General features: G+C 48.2%; 1 protein-coding gene across 1 annotated transcript in view; it reads left to right on the forward strand.

The window, feature by feature from the left end:
• The window catches only part of CDA (cytidine deaminase), a 30,971-nt gene extending 17,977 nt beyond the window's left edge, over positions 1–12,994 (forward strand). Inside the window, exons 3-4 of the mRNA XM_032761000.2 lie at positions 7,629–7,686; positions 12,544–12,994. Coding sequence (XP_032616891.1) covers positions 7,629–7,686; positions 12,544–12,660 — 175 coding nt within the window. The 3' untranslated portion in view covers positions 12,661–12,994. The remainder of the gene's footprint in view (positions 1–7,628; positions 7,687–12,543) is intronic.
• The last annotated feature ends 8,016 nt before the right edge of the window (positions 12,995–21,010 follow it).

Consider the following 21,010-nt stretch of genomic DNA (forward strand, 5'->3'; position numbering starts at 1 on the left):
ACTTTTCCCTGCTCTCCACAAGCTGATGCTAGGATCCCAAATGAGCCACTCAGCACTGCTCACTCCTTCATTTGGCAACACTCAAGGTTCAAGAACCAGGAGACAAAAACAGCCAGGTAAACACTAGTTATGGTTCAAACTAATCAGAGTCCAGCCAAGGTTCTGGCTGAACAAGAGCCCCAGTCAATGCTCCTATATGTCCCAAACATAAATATCCCAGTTGGCATGGCTTACTCTCCACGGGAGCGGGTTGAATTCTTGTTGGCTCTGGTCCTAGACTCAGTGGTTTCAGGATCCAAGCACGTAAATTAGCCTTTTTACTGGACTCCATTATTGAATGACTTAATGGTGAATTGCTCCTGTGTGCTGCACCTTTGCATCGTGTATGACGGTTTTCTTAACAAGTTAATGATGCAAGAAAAATGACATGGGAAATGTTGATCCCACCCAGAAGGAGGCTGCATGCCTGTTGGTCTTTAGGGACATCTGGGTGCATAGGTCACATTCTATGAGGGAATTATCTCTTCACTCATAGTGGAGTCAATTTCTGTGGCAGAGCTACAGCACCTTTCTGGCTAAAATGCAGGAAAAGAGCTACACCTTTTAGCACCTTTCTGGCCAAAATGCAGAAATGCAGGGGTTTAGTGCAAGGCCAGTGGGGACTGCACAGAAGCAAGCCCATGTGCCTTTTATAAGATCCTAAACTTTGCCTCAGTCTGGCCCTGAGGTGACCCAGCTTAATTTGTTTCTGAGTAAGTAAAGCCCAAGGTGCACTCAAGGAGAAGGGCCCCAGTATCCGAGAGCCTTCCCTGTCACTGAGGTGTGTCCTGGCTTCCTTAGGGCTTCCGGAGGAATAAATGACGCTGTGCTGAGAACATTTTGTGCAGATAGGCCGAGATCAGGATGTGAATTGCACTTTATGAAAAAAAAAAAAAGGAGGGAAATAACTCAATTTCAAAGCTGATCCAAGAAAATAATGATATTCTAGGGAAAAAGAGGCCAAAGTCAACCAAAGGATAATGATGCCTTGCTCTATTTAGCATTTTCCAAATGAGAGGCTTTTTCTCTTGGTCATTATTGACTTTTAAACACAACTAAGTATCACTAGCAATGATTAGCAAATGCCCTCATTTACGCAAAACTTGCCATTTTTCCAGCACCCAACTGCTGTACTCTGGGTATTCAGCCTGCATCAGTTTCCCTGAGCCCAAAATGCACTCATTATCGCACTCATGATTTGTTAAATTGAGAGCGTTTGTGGATTTAGAGGATGAATGAAAAGTACCAACTCCCTTGTTAACATCGGATGGGTCTGAGCAACCTCAGAGAGAACCCCTCTGAGGTCTCTAAGGATGGAGACCGCACTCAGGAAAGGTCCGTGTGTCTTACTGCTCACAGACAGATGAGATTGCCCCACTGGGTCCCAGCTGTAGTGGTCAGAGTCAATAGGTTTCCAGTCCATCAAGTCTGATAAGCATGGCCTCAGTGTGTGACCAAGGTGAGCACAAACCACAGAAAACTGTAAATAGCCAGCAAAAGGCAGGACAGAGTGAAGGGCAGGGGAGAGGGAGAAAGGGGGAAGCGGTGAAGAAACATCCTGAGGCAACCATCAGGTGCTCAGTCTTGAGTGCTGTCTCTTGGCAGGAACGTTGAGTAAGTTAGAAGCCCAGGCTTCAGGGTCAGTGAAACCAGTTTCCAAATCCAGCCACATTATGGGCCTTGGGCATGCTGCTTAGACCCTGAGCCTGACTTCTCATCTGTGAAATGGAGGAGACTGGTCTGTTACAGGGTCTCAAGAAACGATTTCTGTAAAGTTCCTGACACAGAGTATGTAATACATTCAAATTATTATATAGTTTTGTTTTGGGGGTTTTTTGTTGTTGTTGTTGTTGTTTGTTTTGTTTTGCTTTGTTTGAGAACAAGTCTCACTGTGCCACCCAGGCTGGAGCACAGTGGCAAGATTTTGGCTCACTGCAACCTCCGCCTCCCAGGTTCAAGCGATTCTCATGCTTCAGCCTACCGAGTAACTGAGACTACAGGTGCCGGCCAGCACGCCTGGCCAATTTTTGAATTTTTAGTAGAGACAGGGTTTCACCACGTTGACCAAGCTAGTCTCAAACTTCTGGCCTCAAGTGATCCACCCACCTTGGTCTCCCAAAGTGCTGGGATTTTAGGCGTGAGCGACCGCATTCAGCCTCAAACTATTACATTGTTTTAAAGTTATCGTTATTTCTTCTCCAAGCTGCAAAACTACCAAAGGCAGAGTATGTAGATGTGGGGTTCAAATCCTGGTTCTGCCACTTTACTAACTCTGTGGCCTTGGGCAAGTCTTTTCACCTTTCATGATCTACAGCATGCAGGTGATAAGAGCGCCTGCATACCCCTTCCCCTTATAGGGTTGTTGGGGGATTAAATGAACTAATCCGGCCGGGCGCGGTGGCTCACGCTTGTAATCCCAGCACTTTGGGAGGCCGAGGCGGGCGGATCACGAGGTCAGGAGATCGAGACCACGGTGAAACCCCGTCTCTACTAAAAATACAAAAAAATTAGCCGGGCGTGGTGGCGGGCACCTGTAGTCCCAGCTACTCGGAGAGGCTGAGGCAGGAGAATGGCGTGAACCCGGAAGGCGGAGCTTGCAGTGAGCAGAGATCGCGCCACTGCACTCCAGCCTGGGGGACAGAGCGAGACTCTGTCTCAAAAAAAAAAAAAAAAAGAACTAATCCACTTAAGGTCCTTAGCACAGAGGCTGGCACACAGAACCACTATGTATGTGTAAGCCATTACTGTTAACGGGCTGTCTCTACATCCTCAGTGCTAGGCTGCCTGGAAACACTATCCTGTGACTTTCGGTTGTTGAAGCCCACACCAAATCTACCTTCCCAGTGGAATGCATGCTTGCCCACCTTGAAATTCCTGGTGCAGATCACCTTGTCCAGGGAGCTAGCCATTGGGTAGTGGGCCACAGATGCCACAAGATTCAGAAAGAAGGCTGGGTGCGGTGCCTCATACCTGTAATCCCAGCACTTTGGAAGGCTGAGGCAGGCGGATCATAAGTTCAGGAGATCGAGACCATCCTGCCTAAGACAGTGAAACCCCGTCTCTATTAAAAATACAAAAAAAATTAACCGGGCGTGGTGGCGGGCACCTGTAGTCCCAGCTACTCAGGAGGCTGAGGCAGGAGAATGACGTGAACTTGGGAGGCAGAGCTTGCAGTGAGCCGAGATCGCGCCACTGCACTCCAGCCTGGGCGACAGAGCGAGACTCCGTCTCAAAAAAAAAGATTCAGAAAGGAAGCAGTGAGCTCAGCAGGGGTCAGATCACACAGGGCCTTACAGGCCATGGAAGGAAGGCTGAATTTCATTCAGAGCAACTCTCCCATGGCCCTAACCATGCCTTTGTTATGGCATTTATGTGAAATTTTATCTCCCCCTCCAGAGGGTAAGCTCCAGGGATTGTCCGCTTGGTCTTTGTTGCTCCTTTCCCATGCCTGCCTGGCATAGAGAAGGGTTTTGGTTGACATGTGTGGAATGAAGTGAAAAATAACCCCCAAAAAGCTTAAAAGGCCCTGGCTGCAACAGCTGTCACCCAGTAATTGCAAGAGTTCACTCGGCATCCTGGGCAGGAGTCCCCACCCTCTCATGTGCCCATGGGTTTTTCTTCTGAAGCTGGAAGCATGCTCAGAGAGGACCCATCTTCCCATGGAACAGAACCTTTCATTGACTGGAACCCCACATATAAAAGGTAGTAATGGTGAGGATTAGAGAAAATAGCACCTCGGCTGCTTTATTCTAATCATAGTATCTATCCCTATCTCCACTTGACGCATGGTTGGTTGGTTGGGTGGTTGATCAGTTGCTTGGCTCCCCTCACTAGTCTATAAACTCCTGAGCATAGTGAATTTTGTCTGTTTTGTTCACTGCTGCACTCCTAGCACCAATGACAGTGCCCAGCACATAGTAGGTGCTCAGTAAATATTTGTTGGTTGAAATGAGACAATGCATATAAAATGCTTTGCAGAATGCCTGGCACATTCTAGGCACACATTATCTTTTTTTTTTTTTTTTTTTTTTTTGAGACAGAATCTTGCTCTGTTGCCCAGACTGGAGTGCAGTGGCATGATCTCGGCTCACTGCAACCTCTACCTCCCAGGTTCAAGCAATTCTCTGCCTCAGCCTCCCGAGTAGCTGGGATTACAGGCATCTGCCACCACGCCCGGCTAATTTTTGTATTTTCAGTAGAGACGGGGTTTCACCATGTTGGCCAGGCTGGTCTTGAATTCCTGACTTTGTGATCCACCCACCTCGGCCTCCCAAAGTGCTGGGATTACAGGCATAGGCACACATTATCTTAATAACAATTGTTGTTAAGATATAATAAGATGAATTATGAAATAGTACATAAAGCACATAGCATATAATAAAACTGTATATGATAAAGTACTAAAATTATGACAGAGCTTACATGTGTAAGGAAATAAATGTCCAGCACTTAGAACAGGCAGTAACAATACGTATATAACATTCTAAACTTTACAAAGTCTTCCATACACCTTATCTCATTTTATCTTCTAGCATTCTTACAAAGCAGATGATGTATCATCCACATTTTATAGCAAATAAAGGAGACTTGGATGAGTTAAAATGACTTAGTCAAAGTCACACATAGCAAAAGGAAGAGCCAACTAAAAACCAAAATTTAAATCCTGTGTTCTGCCAGGCACGGTGGCTCATGTCTGTAATCCCAGTACTTTGGGAGGCCGAGGTGCAAAGATCTCTTGAGCCCCGAAGTTCGAGACCAGCCTGGGCAATATAGTGAGACCCTATTTCTACCACAAATCAAAAAATGAGCCGAGTGTGGTGGTGCATGCCTGCAGTCCCAGCTACTCAAAAGGCTGAGGTAGGAGGATCCTTTGAGGCCAGGAGGCAGAGGTTGCAGTGAGCCATGATTATGCCCCTGCACTGTAGCCTAGACAACCGAACAAGACCCTATCTCAAATAAATAAATAAATAAAAATCCTATGTTCTTCCAGAGATACCACAAAGCTGTGGGTCCAGAAGAGTAAGGAGGATGGTGGCTGCTGGCTTCACCTGTGGTGCAGGCTTGGAATTTTCCATCATCAAAGGCACTTTTGTTTTGTTTGGTTTTGAGGCAGAATCTTGCTCTGTTGCCAGCCTGGAGTGCAGTGGTACCATCTTGGCTCACTGCAACCCCTGCCTCCCAGGTTCAAGTGATTCTCCTGCCTCAGCCTCCTGAGTAGCTAGGATTATAGGCACGTGCTACCACGCCCGGCTAATTTTTGTATTTTTAGTAGCGATGGGGTCTCACCATGTTGGCCAGGATGGTCTCGGTCTCTCGACCTCATGATCCACCCACCTCGGCCTCCCAAAGTGCTGGGATTATAGGATTGAGCCTCTGTGCCTAGCCAAAGCCACCTGTTTTAGGGACCAATCCTTGTCCTGCTCAGAGCTGGAGGTCTGCCTGTAGGAGCCTAAACTCTTACAGGCAATCCCTGGCTGGTGAGCTTCTCTTCTCCAGGCTTTCTTCAGTGCAAGGAGTCTATTTTTCTGAGTCACATGCACTTTATTCTTTCATGCCTCAGGGCCTTTGCACATACTGTTTTTTTGTTTGTTTGTTTTTTGAGACAAGGTCTCACTTTGTCACCCAGGCTGGAGTGCAGTGGCACAATCTCAGTTCACTGCAACCTCCGCCTCCCAGGCTCAAGTGATCCTCCCACCTCAGCCTCCCGAGTAGCTGGGACTACAGGCCTGCACCACCACACCCGGCTAATTTTTCGTATTTTTAGTAGAGACGCGGTTTCGCCATCTTGGCCAGGCTGGTCTCGAACTCCTGACCTCAGGTGATCCATCTGCCTCGGCCTCCTGAAGTGCTGGAATTACAGGTGTGAGCCACCTCGCCCGGCCTGCACATACTGTTTATTTCCTTTGCCTACAACACAGAGAAACCCAGGGCTTCAGAATAGCATCTCTGCCTCTTCATCACACTGAACCTATCTCCTCACCCTTAAAGTGGCCATTCTGACATCTAGGTGTCAGGCCTCTGAGCCCAAGCTAAGCCATCTTAACCCCTGTGACCTGCACATATACATCCAGATGGCCTGGAGCAACTGAAGAACCACAAAAGATGACAATTCCACCATTGCGATTTGTTCCTTCCCCACCCCAACTAATCAATCGACCTTGTGACATTTCCCTGCTGGACAACGAGTCTCACGTTCTCCCCACCCTGCACCTTGTGACCCCCGCCCCTACCCGCAAGAGAACAACCCCCTTTAACTGTAATTTTCCATTACCTACCCAAATCCTATAAAACTACCTCACCCTGATCTCCCTTTGCTGACTCTCTTTGCGGACTCAGCCTGCCTGCACCCAGGTGACTAAAAAGCTTTATTGCTCACACAAAGCCTGTTGGTGGAGCCGGGTGTGGTGGCTCATGCCTGTAATCCCAGCACTTTGGGAGGCCAAGGTGGGCGGATCACGAGGTCAGGAGATCGAGACCCTCTTGGCTAACACAGTGAAACCCCGTCTCTACTAAAAATACAAAAATTAGCTGGGCATGGTGGTGCATGCCTGTAATCCCAGCTACTCGGGAGGTTGAGGCAGGAGAATTGCTTGAACCCGGGGGGCGGAGGTTGCAGTGAGCCAAGATCACGCCACTGCACTCCAGCCTGGGTAACAGAGCAAGATTCCATCTAAAAAAAAAAAGGCCTGTTGGTGGACTCTCTTCACACAGACGTGAGTGACACCAGGCTGCTCTGAGAATTACCTGAATTAATGAATGTTGAGTGCCTGGTACAGAGCCTGGCATACAGGAGGCATCACTAAATGGTGACTTATGAACTCTACACTTCCTCCAAGGACCAGGACACATGCCTCTTCCTCTATAAAATCTTCCTTCTCAGTCCACAGGCAGGGATTAGCTCCCTCATACTGTGTGTTCCTTCTGCAATTTTTTTTTTTTTTTTTGAGAAGGATTTTCATTCTTGTTGCCCAGGCTCGAGTGCTACGGTCTTGGCTCACTGCAACCTTTGCCTCCCGGGTTCAAGGGATTCTCCTGCCTCAGCCTCCCGAGTAGCTGGGAGCTACAGGCGCCCACCACCAAGCCCGGGTAATTTTTGTATTTTTAGTAAAGACGGTGTTTTACCATGTTGGCCAGGCTGGTCTCGAACTCCTGACCTCAGGTGATCCACCCACCTCGGCCTCCCAAAGTGCTGGGATTACAGGCGTGAGCTACCGCGCCCAGCTGCATTTTGTTTAACATGATAACTCAGCTGGTTTTTTACATAACCCACTGGGCTGAACAATCTCCCGAAGACCAGAGACAAATTCTCTTTGACCTTTGTATTCCCGGGTGTGGGTGATGGTAAGTGCTCAGTTAACGTTTATGGATGGCACTAATGAAAGTCCTGCCCATGGCCCTGCCTTGTGGCAGTGTGGAAAGCCACCACGTGGCCTTCTCAGCCTTCAGGACACAGTGGATCTGGGAATCAGGAACTGCCTAATAGGGTATGACCCAAATCAGGAACAGACCGAGACTCAGGGCCTGAATCTTAGCAATTGTCCTCAGGCCTTGGGAGAGACTAATTTGAGTTTGATTCTTTGCTTCCCCAGTGACATGCAAGATGATTTTATCTCTCCATGTGGGGCCTGCAGGCAAGTCATGAGAGAGGTAAGCAGCTTCTCTTGCTTTCTGGAATGCAAATATCTTCTCTGTCGCAGGCTATGGGAACCATGCCAAGCTGCAGGCGTGGCAGGCGTGGAGACACAGCTACTGTCCTGTTTGCTCGGTTGGCTGACTTCTAAGGCCTCCCTACGCTTGCATGAGTCACTGGAAATTATTCCTTCATTTAACAAATACTTACTGAGTGAGTGTCTGCTCTGTGCCAGGCACTGAGGTAGCTCTGGGGAGGCACAGGGAAAAGATGGGCCAGGCCCTGCCCTCACAGAGCTCATAGGCTAATGCAGGAGACAGATGATAAACAAGGAGCAAAATAAATAAACAGTAGCGTTTCTGAGAGTCAAGAGGGCTACAGAGGAAAACAAAATGCAGAAAAAAAAAGGGAGTCCAGTGACAAACGGGCAAGCAGGGAACACTGCAGATTGGGGTCAGCAAACAACAGCCCTTGGGCCAAATCCAGCCTGCTGCTTATATTTGTAAATAAAGTTTTATTGGTACACAGCCATGGCCATTCATTCACCTATTGTCCATAGCCACTTTGCCCTGACACAGCAGAGGTGAGCCATTACGACAAAGGCCACATGGCCTCTAAACCTAAGATATTTAGTATCTGGTCCTTAACAGAAAAAGGTTTGCCAACCCCTGCTTTAGATGTCCAGGAAGGCCCTCTTTTTGAGCATGACATTTGAGCAGAAATATAAATAATGAGAAAAAAAAATGAGACAGACAAAGGTCTAGAAAAGGAGATTCAGAACCAGCAAGTTCAGACCCTTGGTGAATTTGAGAAGAGGCAAGAAGGCCTCAAGAGGGCTAGGGCCTGCTAAGTGGAAGGAAAGCAATGGGATTGAAGTCAGAGGGGTGGGCAGGGGCCAGATCACATGGCGCCTGGCCATGGGACAAAGGGTACATTTTATTCCAAAATAAAGGAAACTGAAGTGTACACTTTTTCTTTTTTTTTTGAGACGGAGTCTCACTCTGTCGCCCAGGCTGGAATGCAGTGGCAGTCTCAGCTCACTGCAACCTCCGCCTCCCGAGTTCAAGCGATTCTCCTGCCTCAGCCTCCTGAGTAGCTGGGACTACAGGCACCAGCTACCATGCCAGGCTAATTTTTGTATTTTTAGTAGAGACCGGGTTTCACCATGTTGGCCAGGATGGTCTCGAACTCCTGACCTTGTGATCTGCCCACCTCGGCCTCCCAAGGTGCTGGGATTACAGGCGTGAGCCACCGCGCCCAGCCTGAAGTGTACACTTAAACATGGTTAAAATGGCAAATCTTACATTATATATATTTTATCACATTATATACATTGGGAAAAAAGAGAATCGAGGTAAGCCATTGGATATTTTCAAGAAGAGACTTGAAGGACTTTTTATAAAAGTCCTCTTGATGGAAGGCTGCAATTTCTTAAACTCTAAAAACAAAAGGGTAGGCCGGGTGTGGTGGTTCAGCCTGTAATCCCAGCAATTAGGGAGGCAGAGGCAGGAGGATCGCTTGAGCCCAGGAGTTCGAGACCCGCCTGGGCAACATAGCGAGACCTGTTCTCCACAAAAAAAAAAAAAAAGGAATAAAACAAAACAAAAAAATGAAAACGAAGGGATAGTTTAGATCATGGGTTCTTAATCCAGGCTCAGGGGAAGGTTTTCATGTTTATATGTACGTTTGGGGAAAGGGGAATGTCAGTAACTATTGCAGGTTCTCAAAAAGATCTGTGTCCTCTAGAGTCCCAAAAGATTAGAGAATCCCATAGGCCCTGAGCCCAGCATAATACCAAGAGTCCCTCGAAATACAGCATCTTGTGGGCATGGTGGCTTACACCTGTAAGCCCTGCACTGTGGGAGACTGAGGCAGGAGGATCACTTTAGCCCAGGAATTCAAAACCAGCCTGGGCCACACAGTAAAACCTGGTCCCTTCAAACAATTTAAAAATTAGCAAGGCGTAGTGGTGCGTGCCTGTGGTCCTAGCTGCTCCAGAGGCTGAGGTAGGAGGATCAGTAGAGCCTAGGAGGTCAAGGCTGCAGTGAGCCGTGACCAAGCCACTGCACTCCTACCTGAGCGACAGAGCGAGATCCGGTCTCAAAAATACATACATACCAGGCCGGGCGCGGTGGGTCACGCTTGTAATCTCAGCACTTTGGGAGGCCAAGGCGGGCAGATCACAAGGTCAGGAGATAGAGACCACGGTGAAACCCCGTCTCTACTAAAAATACAAAAAATTAGCCGGGCGTGGTGGCGGGCGCCGGTAGTCCCAGCTACTTGGAGAGGCTGAGGCAGGAGAATGGCGTGAACCCGGGAGGCGGAGCTTGCAGTGAGCCGAGGTTGCGCCACTGCACTCCAGCCTGGGCGACAGAGCAAGACTCCGTCTCAAAAAAAAAAAAATACATACATACCTACAGCATCTTGTTTAATCCCCTCCCCAAGACTGAGTGAAGTGCACGTCATTATTCCCATTTCCCTGTGACCACTCTGAGGCTCAGAGGAGTAAAATGACTTACTGAAGGGCCCCCTGCCAGGCGGTGACATACGGGTATCCATGGCCCATCAGGCTGACTTTGAAGCCCGTGCTCCTCACGGCTGCCTCTCTGTCTTTGTGGTTCTGTAAGTTGGACAAAATTATTTTCAGCCATGGAGGAAACATAATGGTACTTTGGCATGTGGATGCTGCTTGTACTGTGGGAGCTTCTGCTTTTGGAGTTGTGTTTTGGGAGAAAGGGGGTTGTTTTAGCTTTGTTTTTGTGCCGTGGGGTTTCAAAGCATCTGGGGATGCAGACACTTCCATCTTCCTCCTGCTTCCTGCCAGGAGTGCAAATCAGACACATTTCCCAAATCCAAAAACATACCACCGGGAAAGCAGTGAATTTACACGGTGGAATTTGTCTCACTTGAGAGGGGCAGAAATAGCTGCCCTGCACGGTGGAAATGTCGAAGGTCATATAAGGAAGCCACGACAGGGTGCCAAGTCCCTGGCTCCCAAGGCCCTGACGTGGTCCAATTGCTCAGTGCTGTTTTCTCCAAACAGATTGGATGTTGGCAAACGAGAGAAGGCAAATGAAAAAGCTGAAGGAGGCAGGGGCGAAACTGAAACCAAAATGCAAATAATAAGAGATGAGGCGTTGTGGCCAGGGACCTGGCACCTAAACTCGCCCTCTGCTCAACTTTCATCCGTACCTACCCTCAGGCAGATCCTGTCAAGCAGAAAAATTTCCTTCCTTAAAACATTAATTCTAAAAAAGCCAGAAGATTGAGTGTGCCTGGGAATAACTTGGTGATTCAGAGAGAAGTGTGGAAGAACAGGAGGCTGCAGACCTGAGCAGTCACTGGCTACCAACATAATCGATAAGAATGGCATCTATTAATTGAACACCTACTATGTGCATAGAGCTGCTTTACATGAATCATCTCTGCATCTCACAATACCTGGCCAGGAAGAGCTTGGGTCTGTTGACCCCACCTCCAGGGCTCTTGTCATGACGCCACTGCTGATTAACCTCTTGCCTACCATCCTACATTCTCCCATCCCTAAAACCATTCCATGGACCAAGACACTGCGTGAGCCCCAGAAAGTTATCATTTTCCCAAGGTCACACAGCAAACAAACAGTGCTCCTCATAGTATAGGAGAAAGATCAAGAGACAAATTTTTCTTTGCTGACTTTACCCTGCTAAGCCTCAGTTTCCTCATCAGTAAAATGGGCATCATGATAGCACCTACCTCACGGGGTAGATAATGAAACCATACATGTGCAGTATCTATGTGGTATGGTTTGGCTGTGTCCCCACTCAACTCTCTTCTTGAATTGTAGCTCCCATAATTCCCACAATTCCCACATGTCATGGGAGGGACCTGGTGGGAGGCAATTGAATCATGGGGGCGGGTCTTTCCCATGCTGTTCTCATGATAGTGAATAAGTCTCATGAGATCTGATGGTTTTATAAATGGGAGTTCCCTCACACAAGTCCTCTCTTGCCTGCTGTCAGGTAAGACATCCCTTTGCTCTTCCTTCATCTTCCGCCATGGTTATGAGGCTTCCCCAGCCATGTGGAACTGTGAGTCCATTAAACTTCTTTTCTTTTCTTTCTTTCTTTTTTTTTTTTTTTTTTTTTTTTGCGACTGAGTCTTGCTCTATGGCCCAGGCTGGAGTGCAGTGGCATGATCTTGGTTCACTGCAACATCTGCCTCCCGGGTTCCAGAGATTCTCCTGCCTCAGCCTTCTGAGTAGCTGGGATTACAGGTGCTCGCCACCACGCCTGGCTAATTTTTGTATTTTTAGTAGAGATAAGGTTTCACCATGTTGGCCAGGCTGGTCTCGAACTCCTGACCTCAGGGGATCTGCCTGCCTCAGCCTCCCAAAAGTGCTGGGAGTACAGGCGTCAGCCACCACACCTAGCCTAAACCTCTTTTCTTTATAAATTGCCCAGTCTCTGGTATGTCTTTATTAGCAGCTTGAGAACAGAGTAATACACTGAGTGTATGTAGCAGGCATGCAACTTCTCCTGGTGTGAGGCGTAAAAGGGATACTGTAAGGGAAGTGGGTGTTAGTTGTCATTTGTCATAGCAGAAGAAGGTCTGGTTCCAGGGGTTAGCTGTTGCTCTTATAAAGCCCTGGGTGAGTCTTGAATGGTGCCTGTTCACAATATGCCATACACTGTTCAGTTTCACAGCATTCTTTCATTTCCTCCTCCCTGCAGCGCTATGATCCAGGTACAATTATGGTCATTCCCATTTTACAGATGAGAAAATCAAGGCAAAGAGAGGAACATTAGACAGTCAGTGGCAGTCAGACTCAGACCCAGTCAGTCTCAGCCCCCTCAGCCACGCTGTGTCTCACGCCAGCTTTGCCTCTTTTCCAGTTTGGCACCAACTGGCCTGTGTACATGACCAAGCCAGATGGCACGTATATTGTCATGACGGTCCAGGAGCTGCTGCCCTCCTCGTTTGGGCCCGAGGACCTGCAGAAGACCCAGTGACAGCCAGAGAATGCCCATTGCCTGTGACAGCCACCTGGAGAACTTCATAAAGATGTCTCACAGCCCTGGGGACACCTGCCCAGCGGGCCCCAGCCCTACAGGGGCTGGGCAAAGATGATGTTTCCAAATTACACTCCAGCCTGGGTCAGCACCCCTCCTAGCAACCTGACTTGTGACTTAGAACACTGCCGCCCCCCCGCCCCCTTTCCTTTACTTCCTGTGGGCCCTCTTTCAAAGTCCAGCCTAGTCTGGACTGCTTCCCCAGCAGCCTTCCCAAGGTTCTATCCTGTTCCGAGCAACTTTTCTAATTATAAACATCACAGAACATCCTGGATCAAAGCGTGTGTCTTGCTCTGTCTCTATCCTTGCTTGCAGCTCTTAGGAGGGACAGCGTGATTTGTCTTTATAGCAAGACCTCGACTCTTTCTGTTCAGAGAGGAAATGAGTACCTTGGAACCATGGACCTTATGGTGTGGAGAGCTGAGGTTTTGGGCAACTTGCCCCAGCATTCTCTAAACGGGCAGCTCCCCTGGGCTGGACCTAACTGCCAATAACCATCCTAGAGTGTGTTTTTGTCTCATTATAGACCTGAGCACCGGGAGATTCCAGAGTATAAAGGGTCAGGCACGGTTTGTCTAGACAGTGTAACAAAGGTTTCTCTCAGTAGCTACTGTGTGTCAGGTACTTTTGTGTGCATCATTTTAAGTTTAACGTGCTCCACAGTTCTGTGAGGTGGGTGTGGAGATGCCCCCTTTTCACACATGAGAGCACTGGGCTTTGGAGAAGTTGAATACCCTGCTCTAGGACAATGGCAAAGCTCAGAACAGAATCCAGGCCCCACTGTGTGGTCCGGAAACATTGCATGCTTTTTGCCATGCACTACACTAAGGTGTGTGACATATATGAACCCATTCAGTCCTCATTATCAAACTCAAAGTTTAATTATTAGTGTTCTCAATTTAGCAATAAGCAACTCGAAGCTCAGAGTGATTGAGTTGCTCACCCGAAGTCACACAGCTAATGTGGCAGAACTGGAATCAGAACTAGATCTGTCTGGGCCGGGCGCGGTGGCTCACGCTTGTAATCCCAGCACTTTGGGAGGCCGAGGAGGGCAGATCACCTGAGGTCAGGAGTTCGAGACCAGCCTGGCCAACATAATGAAACCCTGTCTCTACTAAAAAATACAAAAATTAGCCGGGCGTGGTGGCAGGCGCCTCTAATCCCAACTACTCAGGAGGCTGAGGCAGGAGAATCATTTGAACCCAGGAGGCGGAGGTTGCAGTGAGCCGAGATTGTGCCATTGCCCTCCAGCGTGGGTGACAGAGTGAGGCTCAGTCTCAAAAACGATAACAACAAGGATTCCAAGGATTTTTTTCCATTCCCCCATAACTGATGTCTCAATTTACTGATTATGTTTTAGATGTCAAATATGCTAAATATTGCAGAGAAAAACAGCCTCTGCCCTTGAACTCCCAGCCTGACAGATTGAGAGAGAGAGAGGTGTACACAGGTCTAATGCACAGGAGTGCACACTGTGATCCAGGCAGAACCAACTGGCAGGTGGGTGTGTCGGGGAGCCTGCTGCTGTCTGGAGTGTGAGGACAGGGAGGGACTGTTCCTTTCACGGGTGCATTGGTTATCACACATGTACAAAATTAGGAAGGTCAGGACTGAATAAGGAAGGAGCCAGGGTGGGTCCTCTGGAGGGGGATGACAGCTCCAGGAGCCCTCCCAGGAGGAGTTGGTCTTGGGGCTGGCTCATTGGGTGGGGTAAGAATACAGCTTAGGTTTCCTGTTCCCAGAGCAAGCAAGTAGCTAGGGGCACCCAAGTGGACATCGCCCCTTCCCTGGAAGCCCTTTCCACCCTGATCCAGTGTTGCCACCTGATGAGAATGGCTTTGCCACAACACACTCAGACTTACCTGCTGGCATCTTGGGAGCATCCCAGTCATTCCAGCCTGGCTATATGACACACAACTCCATTCTGCCTGTTTTTTGTTTTTGTTTTTGTTTTTGTTTTTGAGAGGGAGTCTCACTCTGTCACCCAGGCTGAAGTGTAGTGGTGCGATCTCGGCTCACTGCAACCTCTGCTGCCCGGGTTCAAGTGATTCTCCTGCCTGAGCCTCCCGAGTAGCTGGGATTACAGGCGCCTGCCACCGTGCCTGGCTAATTTTTGTAGTTTTAGTAGAGATGGGGTTTTACCATCTTGGCTAGGCTGGTCTTGAACGCCTGACCTCGTGATCCACCCACCTCAGCCTCCCAAAGTGCTAGGATTACAGGCGTGAGCCACCATGCCCGGCCTGACTTTCTTTAGAAATGGCTTTGGTGGCTGAGCACAGTGGCTCACACCTATAATCCCAACACTGTGGGAGGCTAAGGTAAGGGGACCTTTTGAGGTCAGGAATTCAAGACCAGCCAAGTAAACATAGTGAGATTCTGTCTCTAAAATAAATTAAACAAATAGTTAATTAAATTAATTAATTAAATTAATTAATTAAATAATAAAATAAGCTAAATCCATTAAATTAGCCTGGTCTTTTTTTTTTTTTTTTTTTTTTTGAGACGGAGTCTCGCTCTGTCACCCAGGCTGGAGTGCAGTGGCGCAATCTCGGCTCACTGCAAGCTCCGCCTCCCGGGTTCACGCCATTCTCCTGCCTCAGCCTCTCCGAGTAGCTGGGACTACAGGCACCCGCCACCACGCCCGGCTAAATTTTTGTATTTTTAGTAGAGACGGGGTTTCACCATGGTCTCGATCTCCTGACCTCGTGATCCGCTCACCTCGGCCTCCCAAAGTGCTGGGATTACAAGCGTGAGCCACCGCGCCCGGCCTAGCCTGGTCTTATGGTGCTTGCCTGTGGTCCCAGCTACTCGGGAGGCTGAAGCAGACGGAGCTCTTGAGGCCAGGAGTTCAGGGCCACAGTGGGCCATGATTGCATCACTGCACTCTGGCCTGGGCAACAGAGGGAGATACTGTCTCTAAAACAACAAGAGGCCAGGCACAGTGGCTCACACCTATAATCCTAGCCCTTTGGGAGGCCGAGGCAGGTAGGTCACTCCTGACTTGAGGTCAAGAATTCGAGACCAGCCTCTCCAACATAGCAAAACCCTGTCTCTACTAAAAATACAAAAAATCAGCCGGGTGTCGTGGTGCATGCCTGTAATCCCAGCTACTCAGGAGGCTGAGACAGGAGAATCACTTGAACCCAGAGGCAGAGGTTGCAGTAAGCCAAGATTGCACCACTGCATGCCAGCCTGGGTGACAGAGTGAGACTCCATCTCAAAATAAACGAACAAATAAATAAAACAAAAAGAAATGGCTTTGGGGGCCTTCAGCACACTCCTCTGAGTGTTCTCAGCAAAGGCGGGTGGAGAAATCTAAAAAAAGAGGAAGCTGGAGGAAAATCTGGCCATCAGTTATTAATCTGCTTGTTGGAAATATGAATGATTGACATTTTCTTCTTTGCACATATCTGTTTTTTAATTTCCAAAACATTAAAAAAATTAATAACAACAATATATAAACAAAGAAAAAAGAGTATAACATAACCGTTAAAGGTTTGCACTTTGGGGTTGAACAGCCTCCAAACTTTGTGACTTTGGGCAAGTTATTTCATTATTCTAAGACTCAATTTCCTCATCTGCAGAATGGGGATGATAGTATCCAGCCCCTAGGATTGTGCCAAGGATTGAATGAAATAATGCAATTTTAAAGGCCTAGTGTTGGCTAGACATGGTGGCTCACCCCTGTAATCCCAGCACTTTGGGAGGCCAAGGCAGGTGGATGACCTGAGGTCAAGAGTTCAAGACCAGCCTGACCAACATGGCGAAACCCTGTCTCTACTAAAAATACAAAAAATTAGCTGGGCATGGTGGCGGGCACCTGTAATCCCAGCTACGCAGGAGGCTGAGGCAGGAAAATCGCTTGAACCCAGGAGGCAGAGGTTGCAGTGAGCTGAGATTATGCCACTGCACTCCAGCCTGGGCAACAAAAGTGAAGCTCCATCACAAAAAAATAAAATAAAGCCCCAGTGTTTGACCCTCAGTAAATTCTCCGTAAATCTTGGCTGTTAACCCTCAACAAGGGTGACAAATTTTGTCTTTTTTAAGGATGGATTTGTTTTTGCAAACAAGCAGCAGTGTTTTACAGCCTTTTTTTTTTTTTTTTTTTTGAGATAGAGTCTCCCTCTGTTGCCCAGGCGGGAGTGCAGTGGCGTGATCTCGGCTCACTGCAGCCTCTGCCTCCAGGGTTCAAGTGATTCTCCTGCCTCAGCCTCCCGAGGAGCTAGGATTACAAACGCCCGCCACCACGCCAGTCTAATTTTTGTATTTTTAGTAGAGACAGGGTTTCACCATGTTGGTCAGGCTGGTCTCGAACTCCTGACCTCAAGTGATCTGCCTGCCTCGGCCTGCCAAAGTACTGGGATTACAGGCATAAGCCACTGCATCCAGCCTATACATTCTTTTCACAATTATTATTATTATTTATTATTATTATTATTATTATTATTTTTTTTTGAGACAGCAACTCACTCTGTCGCCCAGGCTGGAGTGCAATGGCATGATCTCGGCTCACTGCAACCTCCGCCTCCCGGGTTCAAGCGATTCTCCTGCCTCAGCCTCCCAAGTAGCTGGAACTACATGCGCCCGCCACCACGCTCAGCTAATTTTTATACTTTTAATAGAGACAGGGTTTCACCATGTTGGCCAGGATGGTCTCGATCTCTTGACCTTGTGATCCGCCCACCTCGGCCTCCCAAAGTGCTGGGATTACAGGCGTGAGCCACCACGCCCGGCTTGTTATTTTTTTGAGATGGAGTCTCGCTCTGTTGCCCAGGCTGGAGTGCAATGGCGTGATCTCAGCTCACTGCAAGCTCTGCCTCCCGGGTTCACGCCATTCTGCCTCAGCCTTTCTCAAAGGATTCTAGAGATTCTTCAACAATGGCCTCTTGGAAGAACAATACTCATTTGCCTGGAGAGAGGCAATAAAAGCATTTTCACTTTGCAGCCCCATTGTGCAGAACACAGCACAGACGGAGGACATGTATTTTTGGAGCAGCTTATGTTCTTTTTTTTTTTTTTTTTGAGACAGAATTTTGCTCTTGTTGCCCAGGCTAGAGTGCAATGGAGTGATCTCGGCTCACCGCAACCTCCGCCTCCCAAGTTCAAGCGATTCTCCTGCCTCAGCCTCCCTAGTAGCTGGGATTACAGGCATGTGCCACCACACATGGCTAATTTTGTATTTTTAGTAGAGACGGGGGTTTCTCCACGTTGGTCAGGCTGGTCTTGAACTCCCGACCTCAGGTGATCCACCCACCTTGGCCTCCCAAAGTGCTGGGATTACAGGCATGAGGCACCGTGCCTGGCCAAGCGTGTGTTCTATTGTCCAGCACTGTCTGTGTTTTTTAGGACCCTAAAGCACAGTCCCAGATTCCCGTGGAAATTAATAGAAGCATATATATTTCTGCTGCTCTGGCCCGCTGCTGCTAATTGCTCATGTAAACCATGTGACTCTTTAGTGTTTCCTTTTGACAGGAAGGAGAGCACAGCTATAACTGACAGATATTCGGGGTACTTCGGATCTCTGTGTCTGAAATAAAGCCAGAGAACACTGTTCAAGAATAAATAATGGGAAAAAAATGGAATGGCCTAATAAGTCTCTCATGTGTTTAATTTTTTTTTTTTTTTTTTGAGACGGAGTCTTGCTCTGTCGCCCAGGCTGGAGTGCAGTGGCACAATCTCGGCTCACTGCAGGCTCCGCCTCCCGGGTTCACGCCATTCTCCTGCCTCAGCCTCCCGAGTAGCTGGGACTACAGGCCCCTGCCACCACACCCGGCTAATTGTTTGTATTTTTAGTAGAGACGGGTTTCACCATGTTAGCCAGGATGGTCTCCATCTCCTAACCTCGTGATCCACCCACCTTGGCCTCCCAAAGTACTGGGATTACAGGGGTGAGCCACTGCGCCTGGCCTGTGTTTAATATTTTGTATATGGTGATATGAGCACAGGGACAGATGTGAAAGGAAGGAATGCCCAACCTGTAAACACAGTTTTTGATGGGTACAGGAAAGAGGCATTAAGAAGATTAAATTGTTAGGCTGGGCATGGTGGCTCACACCTATAATACCAATACTCTGGGGGGCCGAGGTGGACGGATCACCTGAAGTCAGGAGTTCAAGACCAGCCTGGCCAACATGACAAAACCCAGTCTCTAGTAAAAAAAATACAAAAATTAGCCAGGTGTGGTGGCACATGCCTGTAATCCCAGCTACTCAGGAGGCTAAGGCTGGAGAATCACTTGAACCCAGGAGGCAGAAGTTGCAGTGAACTGAGATCGCACCACTGCACTCCAGCCTGGGTGACAGAGTGAGACTCCATCTCAAAAAAGAAAAAAAAAAAAATAAGGAAAACTATGACTGAATAGAAAACTATATGGCATAATGGTGACATTAGTTATCTATTGCTGTATAGCAAGTTACTCCAACATTTAGTGGCGGAGGACAACAAATACTTATCATCTCACAGTCTCTGCGGGGCAGGATTCTGGGCCGAGCCGGGTCCTATGGCTCAAGATCTCTTACAAAGTGGCGATGAATATGTCAGGAATGGCTGCAGTCTCATCTGAAGATTTGACTGGCGGTGGATCCACTTCAAAGCTCACTCACAGTTTGTGGCAGGATTCAGTTCACTGTGGGCTGTTGCTGTTACTATTCAGTTCCTTGCTATGTGGGCCTCTCCACAGGACAGTTTACAACCTGGCAGCTCACTTCTCTTAGAACAAGCAAGCAAGACAGAAACCAGAGTCTTTGGAATGTCATGAAAGTGACCGTCCACCACCTTTGACAAATTTAGTCCATAGAAGCAAGGCATTAACATCCAGCCCACAATCCAGAGGAGGGGATAATATATATGGCACAAATGCCAGGAGGTGGGTATTCTAAAGATGTAAAAATTCACAATGTACATGAACAAGGAAAACAAAATAAAATTAAAAAGTAGATAAGCATGGTGGAAGGGTCAGAAGATGCAGGCCTGGTTAGCCCTGTTAAGGAGTTTGACCTTATTCCAAAGGGCAGCCATCAGTTTCAGGTGGGGGTCACGTGGTCAGCTGTATACCTTAAATATCTCAGTTTGTTAAATCAAGAAATAGTAGAGGCTGGGCACCATGGCTCATACCTGTAATCCCAGCATTTTGGGAGGCTGAGGCAGGAGGATCGCTTGAGGCCAGGAGTTCGAGATCATCCTGGGCAATGTGGCGAGACCCTGTCTCTACAAAAAATTTAAAAATTGGCCGGGCGCGGTGGCTCACGCTTGTAATCCCAGCACTTTGGGAGGCCGAGGCGGGCAGATCACGAGGTCAGGAGATCGAGACCATGGTGAAACCCCGTCTCTACTAAAAAAATACAAAAAATTAGCCGGGCGTGGTGGCAGGCGCCTGTAGTCCCAGCTACTCGGAGAGGCTGAGGCAGGAGAATGGCGTGAACCCGGGAGGCGGAGCTTGCAGTGAGCTGAGATCGTGCCATTGCACTCCAGCCTGGGTGACAGAGCGAGACTCCGTCTCCACAACAAAAAAAAAAAAAAAAAAAAAATTTAAAAATTAGCTGGATATGGTGGTGTAACCACCAATGGGTTCTTCCTGCCCACCGCACAAACAAAAATCATGGCATTGCAGTGAAGAAAGAGTTGAAGAGACACGAGGCCAGCCATGCCACTTGGGAGACAAAGTCATTACTCAAGTCAATCTCATCAAAGGCTCCTAGGTTAGGAGTTTTTCAAAGGCAGTTTGGGGAAAGGGGTGGGGCTGGCTAGGTAATGGGTGCTTGCTGCTGATTGGTTGGGTCAGAGATGAAATCACAGGGAGTTGAAGCCTCTTCTTGCACTAGGTTGCTCCTGTGCAGGGTCACAGGAGCAGTGGAGCCATTGACTGGCGGGTCCAGGAGGAGCCATGGGTGTCAGACATGCAAAAAACTTGAAAAAGTATCTCAAAAGGCCAATCTACAATAGTGATGTTATTCGCAGGAGCAATTGGGGAAGTTGCATATCTTGTGACCTCCAGAATAATGGCTGGCAATCGTTTATGTCTACACCTTAGCAGAGTTCAGGCTCCCCTTCCCCCAGCCTGGTGGCCTTTCATTAGCTTTGCAAAGGCAGCTGAGTTTTGGGGAAGGGCTATTATCATTTAAACTATAAACTAAATGTCTTTCAGAGTTAGCTCAGCCTAAGCCCAGGAATAATTAAGGCAACTTGAAAGCTAAAGGCAAGAGTGGGGAGGTTGGCTATATCAGATCTCTCCCACTGCCATAATTTTCTCACTGCTATAATTTTTGCTAAGGTGGTTTCAGTGGCTCACACC

This window comes from Hylobates moloch, unplaced genomic scaffold, assembly GCF_009828535.3.
Source record: "Hylobates moloch isolate HMO894 unplaced genomic scaffold, HMol_V3 SCAFFOLD_9, whole genome shotgun sequence".
In the NCBI taxonomy this organism is placed as follows: Eukaryota; Metazoa; Chordata; class Mammalia; order Primates; family Hylobatidae; genus Hylobates; species Hylobates moloch.